The following is a 17,866-nucleotide window of genomic DNA, read 5'->3' on the forward strand; positions in this document are numbered from 1 at the left end:
GGGTGGCAGCCGGTGAGGGGAGCAGCCGCCGAGTCCCAGCGACAGCGCCCCGGGGACCCTGCTCGGAGCTAGGTAAGGGACCGGGGCAGACGCATCCCCCACCCCCACCCCACCGGCTGAAATCCGAGCCGGAGGCGCCGCTTGCCCGGAGCGACCGGGAGAAACTTCCCCGGGGAGACGCGCCCGGGCCGGGCCAGCTGGGTGCAGCCCCCGCCCGGCTCTCCGCTCCCAGCGGCCCCGCTCCGTGACCCCCAGGTGCTCGCTGCCCCCGGAGCCCGCCAGAGCGGGGCTGTGTCGGGGGCGGCTGCGGCTCCCGGGGACACCGCCCGCCCCGAGCCCCCTGCCAGCTGCGGGGTCCCGCCGAGCTGAGCCGAGCGCTGCTCTTCTCCCCGCCGGGTTCCGCTGCGCTCCCCGCACCCCGCCCGTAGCAGCGTCCTGGCCCCGAAACAGCGGGTCGGGAGCCTGGGCGATCCGCTTTCTTGCTCGTTCCCTCGCTCCGCTTCTCTTAGAAACAGCGCCCCGCGTAGAGGTCCCCATACAGTATAAGAGCCCCACTCTCCTAGAGCCTCCCCATCCCAAACTCGCAAATGGGCCATCAGTTGTATCAGGCGCGGTTGAAACGGCGCAGAAAGTTGCGATGTTAGCGTGAGAAATATTCCTATAGGCGTACGTAGACTCGAGGATTTTTAAAATCAAACCAGGGAGTTTAAATGGAGCTCTGCAACCCTCCCTGACTGTCCTGTTCTCATACACGTCTCTCTTCTGGAAAGAATTTCTGTTTAGTAAAATGATCGTTAAATTTAGCTAGATGGTGATTTTTAAGGTAAATAAGAAAAATAGTTAATTTCACATAACAGTTTCAAAAAATTGAAATGTTTTTTTTTCCTGGGGCAAGTTGTAACTCTCTTGGTAAGTCAGCTCTTACTGAAATGGCTTTAAAATAAATTGTATTTAAAGCCAAGAGAGGCAAGCAAAGGCTGCAGTATTCAAATGGAACCTCACTTAAGGTGAGTATAAACCACAGGTGAGGTTGCAGGATTTAGTCAACACTTGATGACAGTTGAGTGACTTCAGAACACGTTTTCTTTTCTCCGTAGAAGCTTGTTTAAATTCATTTGGTGTAGGATTGGTTCAAATAGATGTACTCAAAACATTTGTGTAGTACTAGCACATTTTTAAGGTTGCGTCAGTATTTCCATGTTTAAGGGGGTTGCCACTCTTGTAAAATAGGCTTTGCATTAAAATTTAGCATGCTAAACATCCTGGGAACCTCATCATAATCTGATAATATTTAGTATGTTTGGACACCACTCAACTTTTAGGGATTCCACCATAGTGTTTTCGACTGGCAAGCAACCCTGCCTTCGCTGTAGTGGTCCTAAGATTGTGGAACACACTCATCCTTGAAATGAGAGTCCCTTCATCCCTTCCCACTTTTAAACAACCTGAAGCTATTTTTCCTAAATATATAGGTTTGACTAGGTGGTAAAAAGAGCATCATTTCTCCTTCCCTGCTTTTTCCTTTTAGATATTCCTAATCTTATTATTTGGGGCGGGGCGGGGAGGGTGCATGTGCACAATTGTTGAGCAGCACCGTGAGTGGCTTGATAGGACGGGTACTTTAGAAAGAACATTATTTTATTATTATAAATGCAAATGTTCAATATCTTAATTTTATTGGCTCTGATTTAATACATGTATTTATAGTTTTTCCATATTGTGAATTAAAATGAAGCTTCTGTTATTTTGCTAGGCATTGAGGATTAGAAAGTGACAGTTATATGTTTCCTTTAACAGATCTTTTCCATGCATCTGTGTGTTATGTAACCATAACACAAATTTGTATCTGCAGTTAACACCATTCCAAGCACGCATCATTACCCTTATGACTGGTACTGTGAGCACATATTAAGAATTTCACTTAACATTGATGCATTTTCTTAATACATAGAAGGAACGTACTGTTAATTTGTATCAAGAATATTGCGCAGCCCAAGGCTGACAAATATTTCAGTATAAAGTCATTTTAGTCTAAAGGGGTGCAGGGCTTCATTTGCATAGCATGTCCAAATACATGTTTTCTTCACATGCCTCTGTTTCTCCCTTTAATCCTATTTGTCAAAGAAAATTGGGAAACTACACTACAACACACCTAATTAGAATAGCACTAGTGGTCTGCTTTCAGCTCTCGGAATTAATAGTTACAGTCAAGGCTCTGTTGCCAACTCTGTGCTGCAGGACCATGGCAAAGTAGACTAAAGAAAAGTTCTAGAGCTAGACTTAAACAAACAAAAAAAAAAACCAAAAAAACCCTGAGGCCCAATCCTGTAATTAAATCCATGGGGAGCCAGCTGTATGGATACAGTTGCAGGGCCAGATTTTTAAAAGGCATTTAGGTACCTAAAGACTCAGATTAGATTGATTTCAGTAGCAGTTAGGGGCTGGGGGCTAGCCACCTAGAGCCCTTTGGGGATCTAACTTCCACTTCATGTGCCTAAGTCAAAAATTTAGATCCACAAAATCCCCACTCAGCTGCCATCTAACCCTGTAGGCTCCTAAAGCTCCTAGGTACATAAGTTTTCACCAATAAAATTCCCTAGTCACCTAAATTTCTGTCAGTGGGCATATTTAAAGCCACCTAATTCCTGATGCCCAGTACCTGATTTGTGCCTTAAACCCCAGCAGAATTCTCAGACCTAGTGTTCCCAGCCTATCTGGTAAGTGGGCTACAGGATCAGGTCTTGCACACCCTTGTATCCAGTAGCCCAGTGGTAGGGCAGGGCACGGCACTCACCTAGGGAGTGGGAGACCTGGGCTTAAATCCCTGCTTCAGATAAGGCAGAGGTGGGATTTGGGCCCGGGTAAATTCGCTAACTACTGAGTTATTGCGTATCAGGGTGGTAGTGATGGTGGCAGTAGCAGCACATCTTCTGCTGAGAAGGAGCTTAGGCATCTCACTCCAAGGGAGAGTCCATGGGTGTGAATCTTGAGCAGAAGGAGGTGCCTCCATCCAGCCTAGATCTAGGCACCTATGTCCATTAGAGGGACAAGGGGAGTCCATACCTCTCGTGGCATTTCCAACATATAGTTTAAAGCAGCTCCTGCTCAGAGTGTTGGTTTTTGTGGAGCCTGTCCTTAGGCACCTAATTTTCCCCAGGCATTGTATAGGGAGCCTGGGCACCTAACTCACAGCTATAGAGTCCACAAAGTGTCAGGGCACCTAAAAGTCATATACTCTGCATTGTAATGCCTAAATCCCCATTGTGGGTCTAGCCCCTGGGCATTTCTGAAAATCTCATTATCTGCATCTCTTGCTGCCTAAATATCTTTTTAAAAATTCATCCCTTTAACATATTTGTGTAACATATTTAATTCAAAGTATCTTCACTCTTGTCAGTTTAATATCTGTATTAATAGTCTGACTACTTTCCAGACAACACTTAAACAGATTTTCTTGTTGATTATAGCATCTTGTAGTAGATATAGGGAGACATTGTCAATTTAAGGATAAAAATCCAATTTACTTTCACTGTTTATTTACTACTTAGCTCTGACAGTGGAAAAACAATGAAATTGCTTTAATTATAAACAAATTGAGTTTTCAGTCTCTGATTCTGAGTGCTGTAAACTGGGAGTGTGTGTGAGTGTGTGTTAAAAGCAATTGTTTTAATTTTTATTTTTAAAAAGTATCAAACATTTTAATTTTTTTGTAAAAGCATCATTTTACAAAATTTAAAGGTGTCAGATTGAAGTTGACAACATTCCATCCATTTTTCCAAATACACAATAGTTTCTGAAGATGAAATTTTATGACTTCTATTTAAAGATCAGTTTTAGAGGGTTTTTTTTGTAAATAATATATTCTTTATTACAGTTTATGTTAACAGAGCATGTTGTATTTTAAATTACACTATTGCAGTAATCTTTCTTAAGCTGAAATCCTAGTTTTCTGTCATTTTTAAAAAACCAAAATTCTCTTATAAATATAAATCCACATTTTTCTGCAATTAAAATTAAATCTGACAGCCCGAACTCCGCCTCCCTTTAAAAAAGGCAAATTCAGCGTTTTTTTCAGTGGCAAATGTATTTTTAGGATCCCTGCTTATAAGTAAGTTGAATTGAAACCACTAGAAGCTTGATCCTATATTCCTTAGCTTTCCACTTACTATGGACTTTTGGTATTTTGAAATACTGAAGATCCGAAATAGAATTTTTCATGTTTGTGTTATAAACAAGTTAGGACTGAAGGATCTGAGCTAGGACCAGAGGAAAAGGCATAAGTTTCAGACTTATGTCTAACAATTTCTCTCCTGTAACTATCTATGGATAAATATCCAGATTGCATACCTAGTTTAATTAGTATCTCCAGTTGAAATTAGTGTGCAGTCTTGCTTAAGACCCAGTGACACAATCTGTCACTTTGTAGATAGAGTAAATCTATTTCTGCAGGCACTTAGAAGTCTGTTTATCAGAAAAGTTGTGCAGCCTTCTGCTATCTGTCAGTAGCGCTGCTATATTTGTGTGTCAGTAATAAGTCAACTTGAACTTTAGAGGATTAGAGAGCAAGATTTTTAAAAAGAAAACTGAGCCAGAAGTTAGGTTCCTAAATCCAAATTTAGGCACCTGTGAAGTGGTCCCACTCACCACATGTGCACCTGGCTAGACATGGGATGTAATGAATGTATGAGTGTGGGTGAGTGGTGGGATGGGTTGGACGACACCCTCCCCCTACCCCCTGGGATGTCACCTGGTGTGCTGGGATGCCACAGAGTCAGACTATTCTGCCAGCCTGGGCCCCCTTTTACTTGGTCTTCCTGGGCTAGGCTCCCCAGCCTTTTCCAGCCAAGCATGCAGGCAGGGCCACCCCCAGCTGCACAGAGAGACAGAGATCTGCTCTGAGAAGGCTCAGCTTAAGGGGCTTGCCACAGCACCCAGATGTCCACTCCCCCCCTCCCCCACACCCGGAGTACAAACTCAAAATTGTATGACATTACCCTCCTCCGCATTGAGGGAAGAGGTAATGCACAACTTCTTGCCCCCTCCCCCAGTTAGAAATCACATAAACTGGGTTATATTGTAAATCAGAAATAAATGTATTAACCATAACAAGTGTATTTTAAGTAGTTAAGGAGGTAGCAGACAGAACAAGGCAAATTACTAAGAAAATAAAACAGCACGCAAACTAAGCTAGTTTCACTAAAGAAATTGGTTACATGTAAGTTCTAACCCTAAGTGTGGTTCTAATAATCTTCTTCACAGGCCAGATGCCCTTCCTGCCTGGGTCCAGTTCTTTCCCCCAGTTCAGTCTTAGTTGTTTCCAGCAGTCATCTTGGGTAGGGTAGCAGGGGAGAACTGATGACCAGGATTACCTCACTCCCCACCCTTAAATAGGATTCGCATAAGGCGGGAGTCCTTTGTTTCCTAGTTTGACCCCTGCCCCAGCTTCTCGTGGTAAAGTGTAGAATTCAAGATGGTCACATGCCGCTGTAGGGCCCCTGTAGCCATTCTTCACAGGCTGACCCACATGTTCACAGGAAGACTAAGCTCTTTTACAGTCCGTTGGCTCTTGCTGATGGGCCATCAGCACTGTCCAGCTTTTTCATTGTTGTACCTGAAGTGTTAGCAGGGGGCATCACCCAAAATAACATAGTTGAAATATAGTCAATATTCCTAATTTCAGATGCAGAAATGATACATGCATACAAATAGGATAATCCTATTCAGTAAATCATAACCTTTCCAATGATACCTTACGAGGCCAATCTTGCTTAAAGTACATCTTAGTTATGTCATATTCCTATCACAAGCATATTTTCTTAAAGAATATGGAGTATAATGTCACAGGAGGGTGTATGAAAGAGAGCGGGAATGTCTCTACAGGATTTGTTACAATGCATACTCCATAATATGTAAAGGGAAAAGAGTGTTCACTCTCTGATGCAAATGTAGTTCATTAATGGGAATCAAACAGAACTCCATATAACCTTTTTATATTGCAACCAATAGGGGTCCTAAATACTTAGCTGAAAACAAGATTACTTTACTTTCTTTTAATGTGAAATGGATCATTTTTTTTTCAATTGAAAAATGAATCTTTGTTTATTAGGTATATCAAATTGTGCTCAATCTTGATGAGGAAAGACTGTCCACAATAGGTTTCAAAAAAGGTAAAATCTCCCAAGTTCCTCTTTAGTTACCTCTTTAATCAGAGTTATTTCACTGTGTTTTGGAATGATATTGGCTAAGGCAGTGTTTCTCAAACTGGGGTCGCCGTTTCTGTAGGGAAAGCCACTGGCGGGCTGGGCCGGTTTGTTTACCTGCCCCGTCCGCAGGTTCAGCCAATCACGTCTCCCACTGGCCGCAGTTCACTGCTCTGGGGCTTTCCCTACATAAGCGGCGACCCCAGTTTGAGAAACAGTGGGCTAAGGGAAACAAACTTTTAGGCCTTTCATACAACAAAAAGAAGCAATAAAGTTTTAAAGAAAACAGTGAAGGTTATTAGCTAAGGGAATAATTTACCAAGGTTCATCGTGGATTCTCCATCACTGGCAATTTTTAAATCAAGATTGGTTGTCTTTCTAAAATATATGTTCTGATAATTTCTGCTGGGAAGTTCTATAGCTTGTGTTGCATAGGAGGTAAGATTACAGGACTACAATGGGTCTGTTCTGGTCTTGGAATCTGAGTCTGTGTTTTATGTTGTCAGTTCTTTTCTGCCCAATTTTCTTGAAAAGACACTGTGGATGACTGGAGAGCTAGAGCATTTGTTATCAGAGACACCAAGCAAGTGAAACCTGATCAACTGAGAAGGAAAATAATTTTTATTAATCTTCACCCTAACACTCGTGTATGGAATGAGAGAGCTTTGGGCATATGTTTTTGATCGCCAGGGAGTCCTACAGCAAAACTGGAGAAGATTAGACTTGGTGCTCGTTTTTCTTTTCTTTTCTTTTTTTTCTCTTTAACCTTACAAATATCAGTTCTCCTCCCTCCTTCTGAAAGAGAGAAAATTCTTTCAGGACAGCTTTATACATTGTAAAGAAGAATTAAAAGACCTAAATCCTCTTTGGCTTTTTTGTCAAGCTTTCTTTAACAAAAAATTATAACAGGTTCCTCTGAATTTGTATTTAGCTTTGCTGTTCTACAGATACAAAAGCTATATACTGCTCCTGGTATGCACGTGTATCTTCTGATTATTAGGGAGTGGAAGTAGTATGCCTGGATGGTCCTAAGCAGGGGGCACCAAGCAGGCGCCAAGCGGGCGGCGCGGCGGGCGGGGCCGGGGGCGGGGTGGCTATGGCTCGGCTCCGCCGCTGCGCGCTGCGCGGCGCGCACGGCCGCGGACACGCGGACCCGCGCGGGCATGACTGGGCGTCCGTCCCGTTCCCCGGGCTCTCTTGCCGGGCGCGCTCCGGCGACTGCGCGCTTCCCCGTCGGCCCCTCGTGGACCTGCCTGCATGGCGGGAGGCGAGCTCCACGGGCAGCGGAAGGGGACCGCGACCGGACCGGGGGGAAGGCGGCGGCGCGCTCCGCCGCGCTTGGGGCAGCCTACTGTCTAGAGCTGCCCCTGGTCCTAAGGATCATTTAACAACCAGCAGAAGTTACCATTATTGTGCCAGTCCTGCAAGCTGCTTAGCATGAGTGGACCCTGTACTCTCACATCATATGAAAGTCACTGGGCATGTATCTGATAATACACCGTGTGTGCAGGTTGTCAGAATATTGACCTTTATCCCTTCTTCAAACCCTTAGTTTTCACCTAAATGTGACTGTAAAATGTTTTTCATGTGTAGAGATAGGGTTGCCAGGTGTCCAGTTTTTCGATCGTAAGGCCTGGTGGACAAGAGACACTGCTGACCGGGCCATTAAAAGTGAAGTTGGTGTGGCTGGCAGGCTCCCTACCTGGCTCCACGCAGCTCCTTGGAAATGGTAACATGTCCCTGGGCTCCTAGGCAGATGTGCACTCTGCATGCTGGCCCGCCTCGAGCGCTGGATCCACAGCTCCCATTGGCTAGGAACCATGGCCAATGGGAGCTGCAGGAGCGGCACCTGTGTGCAGTGACAGGGCGTAGAGCTGCCTGGCCACCCCTGAACCTGGCTACTTCTGAACCTAGGAACTGGACATGCCGGTCGCTTCTGGGAGCTGCCTGAGATAAGCGCTGCCCAGAGCATGCACCCCTCATCCCTTCCCACAACCCAACCCCCTCCCCCAGCCCAAAGCCCCCTCCTGCACCCTGAACCCCTCATTTCTGGCCCCACCCCAGAGCCTGTATCCCCAACTGGAGCCCTCACCCCCTCCTGCACCCCAACCCCCTGCCCGAGCCTGGTGAAAATGAGTGAGTGTGTGAGGGTGGGGGAGAGCGAGCGACGGGGGGGGGGGGATGGAGTGAGCAGGGGGTGGGGCCTTGTAGAAGGGAAGGGACGAGGCCTACGGGAAGCGGTAGGGCAAGGTGTTCAGTTTTGTGCCATTAGAATGTTGGCAACTGTATGTAGGGACTTAAATTCTACACATAATTCAAAAGTTAACCTTTGTTCATGTTCAGGAGAAATATGTATGCCCATGAAGGAGTGAATATACCCCTAAGTCCCATGACCAAATCATTTGTTTTACCATTGTATTGGTGCTCATTACTCTTAATGCCTCTTTTTTTTTGTATTTTTATAGGATTCTTCAAGATGAATACTACAGAAATCAGTTCATTCACCATGACTCCATTAGGTTTTATACCAGATTTCAAAAATGCCACCCTTGTACCTGTCAATGAGACTGCGTGTGAAAACTGGAGTGAGGTTCATCATCTGGTTTTTCATGTGGCAAATATTTGTTTTGCAGTTGGATTGGTTATTCCAACCACTTTGAATTTCCATATGATTTTCCTGCGAGGCTTGCTTGCTACAGGTAAGCCAAACAAAATTTAATTTTTACAACTTTATTGTGGCTGAAATTCTATTTACTGACCAATAGAAAGTAGGTCTGTGAAGCGATTAAAAAAAATTAATCTTGCGATTAAACAGTAATACCATTTTATTTAAATATTTTTGGATGTTTTCTACATTTTCAAATATGTAGATTTCAATTACAGCACAGAATAAAAAATGTACAGTACTCATTTTTATTACAAGTATTTGCACTGTCAAAAACAAGAGAGTATTTTTCAATTCACCTAATAAAAGTACTGTCGTGCAATCTCTTTATTGTGAAACTTGAACTTACAAATGTAGAATTATGTACAAAAAAGATTTTTTTGAATGCAATCTAAAATTTTTAGAGCCTGCAAGTCCACTCAGTCCTACTTCTTATTTAGCCAATCACTAAGACAAACAAGTTTGTTTACATTTGCAGGAGAAAATGCTGCCCGCCTCTTGTTTTCAATGTCACCTGAAAGGTGAGAACAGGTGTTCAAATGGCATTGTAGCTGGCGTCGCAAGATATTTACGTGCAGATGCACTAAAGATTCATATGTCCCTTCATACTTCAACAACCGTTCCAGAGGATATGCGTCCATGCTGATGATGGGATCTGCTCAATAACAATCCAAAGTCGTGCAGACCGACGCATGTTCACTTTCATCATCTGAGTCAGATTCCCCTCTAGCAGAAGGTTGATTTTCTTTTTTTGGTGGTTCAGATTCTGTAGCTTCCACATTGGAGTGTTGCTCTTTTAAGACTTCTGAAAGCATGTTCCACACACTGTCCCTCTCAAATTTTGGAAGGCACTTCAGATTCTTGAATCTTGGGTTGGTTAGAAATCTCACATTGGTAACTTCTTTGTGTTTTGTGAAATCTTCAGTGAACGTGTTCTTAAAATGAACATGTGCTGGGTCATTATCCAAGACTGCTATAACATGAAATATATGGCAGAATGTAGGTAAAACAGAGCAGGAGACATACAATTCTCCCCCAAGGAGTTCAGTCACAGATTTAATTAACACCATTTTTTTTAATGAGTCATCAGCATGGAAGCATGTCCTCTGGAATGGTGGCCAAAGCAGGAAGGGGCATATGAATGTTTAGCATATCTGGCACATAAATACCTTGCAATGCTAGCCATAAAAGTGCCATGCAAATGCCTGTTCTCACATTCTGGTGACATTGTAAATAAGAAGAGGGCAGCATTATATCCTGTAAATGTAAACAAACTTGTTTGTCTTAGCGATTGGCTGAATAAGAAGCAAGACTGAGTGGACTTGTAGGCTCTGAAATTTTACATGTTTTGTTTTTGAGTGCGGTTATGTAACCAAAAATCTACATTTGTAAATTGCACTTTCAGGACAAGGATTGCACTACAGTACTTGGATGAGGTGAATTGAAAAATATTTTTGTTTATCTTTTACTGTGCAAATATTTGTAATAAAAATAATATACACTTTGATTTTAATTACCACACAATACAATATATATGAAAATGTAGAAAAACATCCAGAATATTTAATACATTTCAATTGGTAGTCTATTGTTTAACAGTGCAATTAAAACATGGATTATTTTTTTGAGTTAATAGCATGAGTTAACTGTGATTAATTGACAGCCCTAATAGAAGGTATTGTCCTGGACTCGCTTGTCTTCCTTGGTGGTATTTCAACATATTTTAATTTTGTTTTATTTTGTTGGAGGTGTGTTTTAGCATGATTTGGGGCCTGGTCAACACTCTGACATTGCAGAACTTATTTGGATAAGGTAATACAGACCCAGTCTCATAAAACTCCACAACAACTGCATATAGAATTTTGAGCATCTGTGCAGTTGCTGAAACATCTGCCTGTGTGTGGAAGGGTAGGGTTTGTTTATGTGGTGTGGGCTATTTTGTTTTTTTTTTTTTTTTTTCTTCTCTTTCTCTCTCTTTAAAAAAAAAAAAAAAAAAAAAACAAAAAAAAAAAAAAAAAAAAAAATTTTTATTTTTTATTTTAAAAGTAAAAAAAAAAAAAAGCTCAATTTAAATTATAGCAAGATAAACTTTGTACTACAATAATATAAATCTCTTCTCCTCTCCACACATATATATATAATAATAAATACACACCTACATACAATTTTTTTTTTTTCCTGAAAGCTTCATGTGTATGACCCCCCCTCTTCTCTAAAAATATGAGGTCTGAGATGACCTCACACACCATGGGAGTGAAGCGTGAACATATTAGTAAATATATTTGCAGGAGAAGAACACAGATCTTAACTCTCTAACTCCACTCCCACCCGTTCACCTCCTTACTTGGTCACTGTAGATCACACCACCATCCTGCCTGTGGGCCTGGCCCAGGCCTCCTCTCCCCTTAGGTTTTTTTCATGTTGCCATGTCATCCATGTCTAAATTCATTTTTTTTAACATTTCTTTAAGATATGGTTTTTATCTTTCCTACACCACTCAAAAAACCTCATCCAGGCTGTTATCTTGCTTCTTGATTACTGCAACATCTCTGCAGTTGTCACTGGCCTTGACAAATGCAGGCTTACCCCGCTTATGCATTCAAGTGATGCTGCAAAGATAATTTTCCTAGCCCGTTGCTTTGACCATACTTTGCATCAAACAAAATCCACTTGTCACTTTCAAGACCCTTCACAGCTAATCAAAGCCTGCCTGTTTTCTTTCATTTTCTACTGAAATATTCAGTCCCATCTATCTGTGTTGCTTGCCTCCATTGCCCACTTACAACATTTTCAAACAAGTATCTTTGTGCTTTCTCCCATGCTGCCCCACCTGCTTGGGAGGAGCTTCCTTTAAACATCTGCAAAACTAACTCATTATCCTTCTGATGCCTCCTTAAAACTCTCCTTTTCTATGAAGCCTGCAAAAAACTGGACAACCATTAGCTTCTGGCATGCTAAGACTGCTGCCTATCGTGCTGGCTAATATTGTCTCATTCTTTCCTTACACTCCCCTGCTTGTCTCCACCTGTTTACTCTTGTGTGATACTTAGATTGTAAATTCTTTGGGACAGGGATTTTTTTTTCCAATTCTGTTTGTACAGCACCTAGTGGAATGGGGTTCTGTTCCATGATAGACCATTATGGAAATACAAATTAATAATATTCCAAGTCTAATACTATTGCAATGCAAAGAGCTAACTAACATTTCCTTTTTCCGATAGTCAAAAAAGCAATTTACGATTGGAGTCTTGGCCTGATTCATTATTAACCACCTTAAATGCCCTGACTAACATCTGGACTATTGTATTTAATAAAGATGTAGTTGGATTCAGAACCGTGCAGTACAATACACTTGGCAATCTTAAGTACTCTGAGAAAGTAGAGTTCTCCTGCTCTCTTACATTATCTGAAAGCATTAAGAATGGATGCTTCTTTGTTCTAGCATTTCATTTGCTGCTAGTTTAGAAATAGTGTTAGCTTTAAAGCTAGAGTGAAATCCAGGACCCGTTGATGTCAAAAGGGGTTTTGCCATTGCCTTGAATAGGGCTAGGTTTTTACCACTGAAGTATTGCAAGCACCTCGTGATAGTAGGTGATGCCAAAACCTTGTTTTCAGCTGCATTGTTAGGAAGAGTTCAAACATGATTTGAGTGGGGCCAAACTATGTTCGTAAAGTCTTAACCTAAATCACTTACAAGGTTCCTGAACTATCTCTATGCCATTGTACTGTATGTAGAACCAAAGTCTTCATGGCCCATTGAGGAAGTGTTGTGAAAAGTTATGACTCTGTAAGGTGTATTTTTGAGAAATATCACTTTTGTTATTTTTACAGTATAGAAGTTCTATATTGTAAAAATAACAAAAGTGATATTTCTCAAAAATACACCTTACAGGGTCATAAGTATAATAGAACATGTTCAGTGTTTGAGAATCGATTTTTAATTACCAGACCTTTATGTTGCTTGTATTAAGAATTTTACAGTAATTGTTCCATATCTCTTTTCACACTTACAAAATGAGTTTCTCTAATGGCCAGGAACCTCAATTTTTGCAAGACCTTTTTATCTGTTGGATTCTCATTAAAATCAACAGGAGTTCTGCATGTGAAGGGTTCACTGATTTGGGCTCTAGTTTGAATTGTGAACTGGCAAACATGTGGAGCATGAATTTTTCAAGCTGAGATGGCAACTTGAAAGAGTAACATTCTAAGAGACGCATAATTAAGAACTTTATCTTTGTTTAGCAGCTCTCACTAATCAGAGCAGAGGAATTAGTATTGGAAAATTCTACTTTCCTAACCAATGATATCTTGAACAATGGCGTAATTCACAGCAGGAAGCCAGATTCATAACATATTATGGTGGTGGTTCTTTTAAAACTGAAAATCTCTGTGGATGGCATTTAGGGAGCTCCAGGCAAATAGTGCTTGCTTATTCATGTCTTGTTTGTCTACAAGCTTCAGCCTTAGAAATGAATGCTTATCATTTTTTGTCTCAAATCAGTGTAATGCCAGCTATCTGAAGCAGTTGTGTTTTTAGTTAAAATGCTTCTTGTAACTAAACAAAATTAACTGTTACACTTGCATTTAATACACCATTGCTTATCTTGATCCATATTACCTAACTCTGAAACTTGGGAAATGCATCACTTCTGAACGTAATCACTGTAATTTAAAATAGGGATCTGTATTAAAAGAGTGTGTGTGTGTGTGTGTATGTGTATATATGTGTATATAATTAAATAAATAAAATCCGGGAGAAATATTTTTATACATTATTGATCAGTATCATTTCACTTCCTATTTTATTTTTGACAGGATGTGTACTTTTTATCATCTGGGCTATGCTGTACCGTTGTGCCTTGGATATAATGATCTGGAATTCGGTGTTCTTGGTTCTTAACTTCTTGCATTTTGTATATCTACTGTACAAGAGAAGACCGGTATGTAAAGAGTATAATCACTACGAAGTCCTGTGGCTGTCCTTAGGCAAGCCTCCCATTGAATTCTATTGGAGCTTTGCCCCGGGTGGGTCAGTTATCAACCCCAGCAGGTACCAGCTACTATTAGCATGATTTTAGCCTGATTGTTTGTGTATCACTGTCTGATATAGTACTCCCATTTTAAAACTTTTTTTGTTTTTTGGTCAGGCTTTTTTTTATCTAAATGAAAAGGACATACATTTCAAAAGTGATTAGTGATTTTTTTTTTTTTTTTGGATGCACAACTGGAGCATTTCACAGGGGCCAGATTTTTTCAGAAGGTAGGTGCTCAAAACTTCAGAAAATCAGGTCCACATATTTCAAGGTGGACATCCATAACTAATCATTCCTGGAAAATAAGGCACGACCTCTATGGGGATAAAACTTCTCCTGCTTAGTTTAAACCCAGAAGTATCTTGTGTACTGGTGCGGAGGAGGTGTAGAGTACACTTTGGCTCTTTATAAACATGGAAATAAATGTAGGTATCCATATACAAACAACTTTAATGTTCTTCTTGCAATCCATTCATACAAAAAATACCATTTTTGGTCCCGGTGTCCTCTTGCCTTGCAGAGGGAAGGAAATCCCACAAAAAAACACTCATGGTCAGACCCTGCCGATGTGGGGGGGGGGGGGGGGAAGAGTGATACGTGAAATACTACTCCCTTCTCTATCAAATATCTGGGATGCCCAGGAATGAGTGGGGAAAAAGTGGGCAGGGTGACAGAGCCGCATTCAGTGACATGATTCCTGCCTTTAACCAGTTTTGGAGCATGGGGATAATTTGCAGGTCAAATCAGCAAAGTTAAAGCTGCCCAAACTCTGCTGTGCACCCTGTGACTCCCCTCCATAGAATCAAAGGGAACAGCCTGGGGGGTGAGCCAATAAATCTGGAAGGGTCTGCAGAGTAGTGTAGAACAGGAGTCAATCAAGAGACTTGAGCACAGTCACTGAGGTTGGAGGCCAGGATCCTTGGGAATCCCCATTCCTTTGTCCATCCTGCCACCTGATATCTTTTCATTCTGCATGTACACAAATCCAATGGATGGGTAGGGGTAAGGGTTGAAATGTGCCATGGCTCCAGTGGACCACAGGAATGTTTCTATTGTGTTCCCCTGATGTATACTTTTTTGTGTATGACCATTTATTTTTAAATTTTAGCACATAGCTAGTCCTGACTACAGAAACATTTAGACTTAGAAAGAAAAAGGGAAAATTCTTTTTTGCTCACTTAGATAGATTTTGTACAATATAAAGTCCAAAGAGAAATTACAGGAATATACTTGGGGTAAAATATGCTTCTAGACAAAACTAGATAAAGCTTTAATCAGTCACTATTTTAAAACTAGATATATTGCTCTACTGATAACTGTCAATTTAGTTCCATTCAGTATATTAGGCTCATCTTGGATAGGCCAAATGGCTCAACTTGCCCATTGCCTTTTAAAATTGAAGAGTTTTTAAAAAGGGAGTAGGCATATTTGTTTCTTACTGTTGTGTCTGAGATGCTTGCACAATTATTTTAGAAAACCTTTCTTTGTTGATCTGTTTATACATGGCCTTCAGGATACGATACTATGAGAAAACAGCACCTTTGCCTATAAACTCGGCTATTCCGTCTGTTCTGCCACACCCATTACTGTATCTAAGCACCTACACAAATTTTCATATGTATTATGTTATAGGCTCCCAACATGGATGTCATAACCCCCAGAGGTGTCACTAACACATGTCATGACTATCTTACCCTTCTATTAGATTAGAGAGGGTGTGGGGGGGAGGGTGGTAGATCCTGGTATTGAAAACACAGAGAACCACCATTTTATATGATAAAGTAACAAAAGACCTCCTTGCAACAGATGTATGCAGAGGGCCAGGATTAAAATAGCAGTAAAAAAAACTTTAACTCTGACTTGAGTGACTAAAATCTGACCCAAATTCCTTTATCCCTTCTACCAAAGCCTTCCCCAGGACCATAATGTATTGTCACTACAAACCTCTGCAGCAAATGGAAATAGTCAAATGTAGAAGCAGCGCAAAACACACTTACTCTCTACACCTCTCCCTCCATTAATACTATAGTCATTTTTCATATTTTCATTCAATAAAAATATCTGTACCTGAAGATGCCCCATAATTCAACAGGACCAGGGGCAGTGTGTGAACTTGTCATTGTGGGAAGCTAGCCCCCAGCCCCTCCCATTCTGTTTGAAGTCCCACACCTTTTGCCCATTTCTTCCCCCCCCCCACTAGATGAGCCCAGAGCACCTCCACCAAGGCCCCCAGTCCCAAGGGGGCTGCGTAGCCCCAGCTACCTCCACCCACAGCACTGGGTGGATGGTGTGGCTCCACCTGGCTCCAGCACTGGTGTGGGCAGTGTGGCCTTAGATGCCCCGAGTCCTGGCTCCAGCCTGAGCCCCATTGGAAGAGGTGGAAACTGGAAGCAGGCAGGGAACTGGGGGCAGAGCCGGGGTGGGGCTGCACCAGGCTGTGTAGGGAGGCTTAGCTTCCTCATGCCTGTGATACCTGCGGCCCATGAGCCGGCTCTTGGCAGGGAGCACACAGGGTTTGAGTGTGCCACCTCCTAAGAACAAATTTGAAGAGTCCTAAAAATCAGCTATGATGATTGCTGTCACTTTGTGGGGAGATCCCATGGTCACAGCAGCATTTTAAGTGGACTTTGCTGTCCCAACCTCATGGGCTAAACTTTCTAAAGCAACAATGTCATATTGGGGGAGAGGGGGGGAAAAACAATGGGACCTAGTGCTCCAGTGACTTAGGAGCCTTAAGAAAATGTTACAAATACCTTCTTAATATCTACTCATTTTGTTTTCTCAGCATTGTTTGGGGTTTGCTTTATGGTAATGGCAAAAATTGGGGAGGGAAGGAGGAGCTGGGGCGTGGGGGGGGAGCGAGAGGGAATAGAATATATGGAGTCATCCTTGGTCCAAGTCCATTAAAATCAGTAGAATTAAATCAGGTGTGAATTGGAATAAAATATATATTTCTCCTGTGTGGCTTTATTTATTTTTATGTGCTAATTATGGGGTAATTATTGCTGCACTAGCATAGGGTCAAAGGGGCTGCAGGGGTTGGTGTGTGGAGGCAGTGGTCAGGGATACCAAAGTTGTGCCCCTGCTGCAGTGGTCTCGTTAGGGGATCCACACTGGTCCTGCTTCCCCTATTCTCAGAGCTGCCGAAGAGGTGTTACAGACCTGGTAGCGTTGACTCTCCATCTAGCATAAGGAGCACCCAGTAGAAAGGATAATTTCCCCCAGAGAAATGACTTATACCTGCCCCTTTGTTTTAACTTAGCAAGTGAAGAGAGGCAATAGCACAATGAGGAATTGGACCGTAAGGGTCCAATTTTTCAATAGTTCTATGCACCCATAACTGCAGTTGTAGTCAGTGGGAGCAATGGATGCTCAGCGCCTCTGAAAATCAGATTCTAAATACTTTGTAATAAACACATCCGTCATGTGAATTTTTAAAAATAGCATAAAATTAAATGGAAACAAGAAAACATATGCCAGACAATATATGTGTAGTCTTCATTATACATTATGAGCAATAACCCTTCTTGTAGATGCAACATCTGCTACTTACTCCACTCTTTGTAGTTGCTGTGAATGTAACTTTGCTTTTACTATGAATTTGAAAATTGGTGGTTTTAAACATCACCACAAGGCAGCAACGAAGATGTTAGAAAATAATTTTTGAATGAGATTTTCTAGCAGCAAGTATTGACCACCACCCAGAATCCTTTTTATTTATTCAGCCTCACACATCACATAATCTAGAAAGAATGGAAAAACAATTAAAAATCAAGCTGTATTGCAGAATGAATAATTGATAGATATTTTCAGTTAAATATTTATTTCATTAAATGTAGTCTGTGGAAAAAACAATGGATTCTTTCCTGACCAAAATATGACTTCTGTGGTTTTGGCTTATTGAGGCTTTACCTCCATGGTTCCTTTTAGAACCTCACCCTAATTCAGAAGCTAAAAGATTCTAATCA

At 41.7% G+C, this 17,866-nt stretch overlaps 1 protein-coding gene across 2 annotated transcripts in view; it reads left to right on the forward strand.

Annotated features, from left to right (window-relative positions):
• Positions 1-17,866, forward strand: part of BVES (blood vessel epicardial substance) — a 44,161-nt gene continuing 26,295 nt past the window's right edge. The window contains exons 1-4 of one of the 2 annotated variants that reach the window (XM_039529919.1): positions 1-72; positions 6,107-6,167; positions 8,666-8,899; positions 13,681-13,805. In XM_039529919.1, coding sequence (XP_039385853.1) covers positions 8,677-8,899; positions 13,681-13,805 — 348 coding nt within the window. In that variant the 5' untranslated portion in view covers positions 1-72; positions 6,107-6,167; positions 8,666-8,676. The remainder of the gene's footprint in view (positions 73-6,106; positions 6,168-8,665; positions 8,900-13,680; positions 13,806-17,866) is intronic. The other variant, XM_039529917.1, reaches the window with a different exon arrangement.

Source organism: Mauremys reevesii, linkage group 3, assembly GCF_016161935.1.
Source record: "Mauremys reevesii isolate NIE-2019 linkage group 3, ASM1616193v1, whole genome shotgun sequence".
Classification (NCBI taxonomy): domain Eukaryota; kingdom Metazoa; phylum Chordata; order Testudines; family Geoemydidae; genus Mauremys; species Mauremys reevesii.